The 6111-nt window shown below is 44.1% G+C and overlaps 1 protein-coding gene across 1 annotated transcript in view; it reads right to left on the bottom strand.

Annotated features, from left to right (window-relative positions):
- Positions 1–5334: 5334 nt before the first annotated feature.
- The window catches only part of LOC122564589 (neutrophil cytosol factor 2-like), a 75056-nt gene continuing 74279 nt past the window's right edge, over positions 5335–6111 (bottom strand). The window contains exon 12 of the mRNA XM_043719677.1: positions 5335–5907. Within this exon, the coding sequence (XP_043575612.1) occupies positions 5762–5907 (146 nt within the window). The 3' untranslated portion in view covers positions 5335–5761. The remainder of the gene's footprint in view (positions 5908–6111) is intronic.

Consider the following 6111-nt stretch of genomic DNA (forward strand, 5'->3'; position numbering starts at 1 on the left):
TGCACCTGAATTTGAAGGGGACTAATATACTGGTGGGGAGATTTGCTAGAGCTGCTCAGGAGGATTTAAAGCAGTAAGGTGGGAGGTGTGGGGGGAAGCGGGGATGTTGAGGACCAAGAAAATAGTGAGGCAAGAGATCAACCTGACACTGGTACAGTTGGGAAAAGGAGTGACTCAGACAATCAGGGCAGGCAGGAACAAAGCAGAAAAGAAGGTAGGATTATTAATTAAGCTGCATTTATTTCAATGCAAGAGGCCTAGCAGGGAAGGCAGATGAACTCAGGTCATGATTAAGAACATGGGACTGGCATATCATAGCAATTACAGAAACATGGCTCAGTGGTGGACAGGACTGGCAGCTTAACGTTCCAGGATTCAAATGCTTTATGAAGGACAGAAAGAGGGGGCAAGAAAGGAGGGGGTCGTGTTTTTAATCAAGGGTAGCATTATCGCTGTATTTAGGGATGGTATTTAGGGAAGATATTCCTGGGTATACATCCGCGAATGTTATTTAGGTGTAACTGAAAAATAAGAAAGGGATTGTGTTATAGACCGCCTCTATTAATAGTCAATGGGAAATTGAGAAACAAATTTGTAAGGTGATCTCAGTCATCTGTAATAATAATACAGCAGAAATGAGGGGATTTTAACTTTCCAAACACAGACTGGGACTATCATAGTGTTAAGGGTTTAAATGGAGAGGAATTTGCTAAATGTGTACATGAAATTTTTCTGATTCAGTATGTAGATGTACCTATTAGAGAATGTGCAAAAATTGACCTACTCTTGGGAAATAAGGCAGGGCAGGTGACTGAGGTGTCAGTGGGGGAGCACTTTGGGGCCACTGACCATAATTCTATTCGTTTTAAAATAGTGATGGAAAAGGATAGACCAAATCTAAAAGTTGAAGTTCCATATTGGAGAAAGGCCAATTTTAATGGTATTAGGCAAGAACTTTCAAAAGTTGATTGGAGATAGATGTTCACAGGTAAAGGGATGGCTGGAAAATGGATAGCCTTCAAAAATGAGATAACAAGAGTCCAGAGGCAGTATATGCCTGGTTGGGTGAAGGCCAAGGCTGGTAGGTTTAGGGAATGCTGAATGACTAGAGAAATTGAAGTTTTGGTCAAGATAAAGAAGGCAGCATATGTCAAATATAGACAGCATAGATCGAGTGAATCTTTAGAAGTGTTTAAAGGCAGTAGGAGTATACTTTAGAGGGAAATCACGGGCAGCACGGTGGCACAACGGGCGGCACGGTGGCACAGTGGTTGGCACTGCTGCCTCACAGCGCCAGAGACCCGGGTTCAACTCCCGCCTCAGGCGACTGTGTGGAATTTGCATGTTCTCCCCGTGTCTGCGTGGGTTTCCTCCGGGTGCTCCGGTTTCCTCCCACAGTCCAAAGATGTGCAGGTCAGGTGAATTGGCTAAATTGCCCGTAGTGTTAGGTAAGGGGTAAATGTAGGGGTATGGGTGGGTTACGCTTCGGCGGGTCGGTGTGGACTTGTTGGGCCGAAGGGCCTGTTTCCACACTGTAATGTAATGTAATCTAATCAGGAGGGCAAAAAGGGAATGAGATAGCTTTGGCAAATAGTGTTAAGGAGAATCCAAAGGGATTTTATAAATAAAATAAGAACAAAAGGGTACCTAGGGAGAGAATAAGGCCGCTCAAGGATTAGGAAAAAGTGATAACTGCAGATGCAGGATATCAAAGTTGAAACGTGTGGTGGTGGAACATCACAGCTAATCAGGCAGCATCCGAGGAACAGGAGAATCGATGTTTCGAGCATAAGATCTTCATCAGGAATGAGGGGTGGGGGGTGCAATTGGGCTGAGAGCTAAATGGGAGGCAGGTAGGTCTGGGGGGAAGGTAGCTGGGAATGGGATAGGTAGACGAAGGTGGGGCATGATGGTGATTGATGGGAGTCGAGGGTGGAGCGGATAGGTGGGAAGGAAATTAGACAGGTAGGACAGATTAAGAGGGTGGTCCCAAGTTGGAGGGTTGGATCTGGGATAAGGTGGGGGAGGGGCAATAAGGAAACTGGTGAAATCGGCATTGATCCTGTGTGGTTGGAGGGTCCCAAGGCGGAAGATGAGGCATTCTTCCTCCAGGTGTTGAGTGGCTCGAGTTTGGCGGAGAAGGAAGTCCAGGACTTGCATATCCTTGGCGGAGTGGGAGGGGGAGTTGAAGTGTTTGCCCATAGGCACTGGGATTGTTTCGTGCGTGTGTCCCAGAGATGCTTTCTAAAATGTTCTGCAAGTTGGCATCCTATCTCCCCAACGTAGATGAGACCATGTGGTGCTGGAAAAGCTGGCCAGGTGGCATCCAAGGAGCAGGAGAATTGACATTTCAAGCATAAGCTCTTCATCAGGAATCTGATAAGCAAGGCAGCCTATGTGTGGAATCACAGGAGATGGGGGAGATACTAAACAAGTATTTTGTATCAGTGTTTACATGGAAAAGGACGTGGAGGATATAGAATGTGAAGAAATAGATGGTGACGTCTTGAAAAATGCACATATTACAGAGGAGGAAGTGCTGGAAGTCTTGAAACACATATAAGTGGATAAATCTCCAGGGCCTGATCAGCTGTACCCTAGAACTCTCTGGGAAGCTAGGGAAGTGACTGCTGGGTCCATTGCTGAGATATTTGCATCATTAATAGTCATAGGTGGGGTGCTGGAAGACTGGAAGTTGGCAAACATGGTTCCACTATTTAAGAAAAATGACAAGGAAAAGCCTGACGATTATAGACCGGTGATTTACATGTATTTAGAAAGGCAAGGACTGATTAGGGATAGTCAACATGGTTTTGTGCGTGGGAAATCATGTCTCATGAACTTGATTGAGTTTTCTGAAGAAGTAACAAAGAGGATTGATGAGGGCAGAGCGGTGGACATGATCGATATCGATTTTAGTAAGGCACTCGACAAGATTCCCCATGGGAGACTGGTTAGTAAGGTTAGATCTCATGTAATACAGGAAGAACTTGCTATTTGGATACAGAACTTGCTCAAAGGTACAAGAGAGAGGATGGTGGTGGAGGATTGACTTTCAGACTGGAGGCCTGTGACCATTCAGACCAGGATTGGTGCTGGGTCAATTGCTTTTTGTCATTAATATAAATCATTCAGATGTGAACATAGGAGGTATAGTTAATAAGTTTGAAGATAACACCAAAATTGGAGGTGTAGTGGACAGAGAAGAAGGTTACCTCAAAGTACAATGGAATATTGATCAGATGGGATAATGGGCTGAGGAGTGGCAGCTGGAGTTTAATTTAGATAAATGTGAGGTGCTGCATATTGGAAAGACAAATCAGAGCAGGACTTATACACCTAATGGTAAGGTCCTAGGGAATGTTGTTGAATAAAGAGACCTTGGAGTGCAGGTAGATAGGATAGTGAAGAAGGCGTTTAGTATGCTTTCCTTTATTGGTCAGAGTATTGAGTACAGGAGTTGAGAGAATATGTTGCAGCTGTACAGGACATCGGTTACACCAGTTGGAATCTTGTGTGCAATTCTGGTCTCCCTCTTATAGGAAATATGTTGTGAAATTTGAAAGGGTTCAGAAAATATTTACAAGGATGTTGCCAGGGTTGGAGGATTTGAGTTAGGATGAGAGGCTGAACAGGCTGGAGCTGTTTTTCCTGGAAGGTCAGAGGCTGAGGGGTGATCTTAATGAGATTTATAAAATTATGAGGGGCATGGATCGGGTAAAGAGACAAGGTCTTTTCCCTGGGGTGTGGGAATCCAGAACTGGAGGGCATAGGTTTAGAGTGAGAGGGGAAAAATTTAAAATAGACTGAAGGGGCAAGTTTTTCATGCAGAGGGTGGAATGAGCTGCCAGAGAAAGTGGTTGCGGCTGGTACAATTACAACATTTAAAAGGCATCTGGATGGGTATATGAATAGGAAGGGTTTACAGGGATATGGGCCGGGTGCTGGCAAGTGGGACTAGATTAGATTGGGATATCTGGTTGGTATGGACTAGTTGAACCAAAGGGTCTGTTTCTGTGCTGTCCATCTCTCTATGATCTTTCAGGCAGAAGATATTGGGAGAGAAGACTAGTCAATGGCAGCAGTACCTGCTCAATGCGCACTCTCCTGCCTTCTTTGTAATGTAACAGCTTGAAAGCAGCCAGTCCTTTTAATACCAAAAGACATGAAATGATAAGACTAATTTTACTCTTATCATTTCAGCTATAGATAGCATGGTACAACATTAGCCTAAGGTTCTCACTCTTAAAGCATTTTAAGTGATCAGATCAGGCAGAATCATGTGACCTCCACAGCCCTTGAATCATTGAACAGTTGACAACCACTTTTGGTGTGGGGTGCTTGTAAATATGTGCAGTTGAATGGGAATAAATTCAGTTAAACATTTCAGCCAATAACATTAAGAAAATACTTAATGAACTTGTGAAAGTGCTTGACCGCTAGGGGATGAGGAGACAGTGTTTTTATTCATTTGTGGGACTTGGGCATTGCTGGCTGACCAGCATTGATAGCCCATTCCTATTTGCCCTTGAGAAGGTGGGGGTGAGCTGCCTTCTTGAATCGCTGCAGTCCACTTGCTGTGGGTTGACCCTCAATGCCGGTAGGGAGGGAATTCCAGGATTTTTATCCAACGACTGTGAAGGAACGGCAGTATATTTCCACGTCAGGGTGGGGAGTGGCTTGCAGGTGGTGGTGTTCCCAAGTAGCTGCTGCCCTTGTCCTTCTAGATGGAAGTGGTTGTGATTTTGGAAGGTGCTGTCTAAGGATCTTTGGTGAATTTCTGCAGTGCAGCTTGTAGATAGTACACACTGCTGCTACTGAGCATTGGTGGTGGAAGGATTGAATGTTTGTAGATGCGGTGCAAAACAGATGTAGAGATAACATCTCATGAACATGTAGGATGAGCCTATAAGGAACGCTGTAGTGTAATTGTGATCTCAGCAGGCACATGATAGGTTTCTTCTGGAACTTGGGATAAGTATAACTCAGAGAGGGTCGATAAAAATAATTTAAAGAAAGCTTGATGTGTGGCCGCCGCTTGTAGGAAAAACAGAAAGATTGATGTTAAAATGCTGTCAACGGTGGTTTGATGAATTGATGCATTGGACCTCAACACTACACGTTGCTGCCATTGCAAGAATGTTATAGATGGTGGATGTTGTATTATGTCACAAAGCACAAATTTAGTATATTTTAAGTAAATTGCGCATTACATCATCACTGTATCATATTAGACGTGGGATAACGATTGCTTGTATATGGCGACATGTATACCAAATCAGCTGACAGCCTGGAAACATAATGACTTGAGAAAAACACAGTGATACACTCCTCAAAGATCGGCACTGGGAGCACTGCTCTGGCAATTTATACCAATAATCAGGTGGACATACAAGACTCAGTTTCATAGTTTACAGATGATTGAAAATGACTCAAATAATCAGGAGGCTGATCACAAATGTCAGTAGGACACTAACTGGTGAAACGAGTAAGAGACATGGTGGATGAGAGTTAACAAACTATGAAAATGAAATTTTACAGTAATATCATGCTTTAGGAGCCTCAAATGATAAAAGGAGTGAGTTGTGATCTGGAATGCACTGACTGAAAGGGCAGTGGAAGCTTCATTACAGAATCCGAATTTTTAAAAATCCCAAAAGGAAAATTGGTTATGGAAGAAAGGTGGGCAAGTGAAATGTTTAGAACTAGCAGAAGCCTTTTGAATCACTACTTGAGAGATTCCGACTTCACTACTTCTTCTCTATTCCACAGCCTGCACATGAACAGAATCTTCACAGTGGTCAATCTTTCTGGTTTCAGCCACGGCTGAAGCTCTCGGTCTGACAAAACACCGGGGAAAGATGCCAATGTTCCCATTGGAATGTCCTTCCAGCCACTCCTCATTCACTGTGAACAAAATGGAAAACAATGTGATTGCACAAGGGAGACAGGGAGAGAAGAGAATGAGGGGGAAAGAAAAGAGAGAAACAGATAAAGAGGGAGGGAGGGGATAGGGTGAAGATAAAGAGGAGTGCAGGGAGATGGGGAAGAGGGAGAGAGGCAGTGAGGAGGAGGGAGAGAGGCAGTGAGGAGGAGGGAGAGAGAGGGAGG

The sequence above is a fragment of the Chiloscyllium plagiosum genome, chromosome 30, assembly GCF_004010195.1.
Source record: "Chiloscyllium plagiosum isolate BGI_BamShark_2017 chromosome 30, ASM401019v2, whole genome shotgun sequence".
NCBI classification, from domain to species: domain Eukaryota; kingdom Metazoa; phylum Chordata; class Chondrichthyes; order Orectolobiformes; family Hemiscylliidae; genus Chiloscyllium; species Chiloscyllium plagiosum.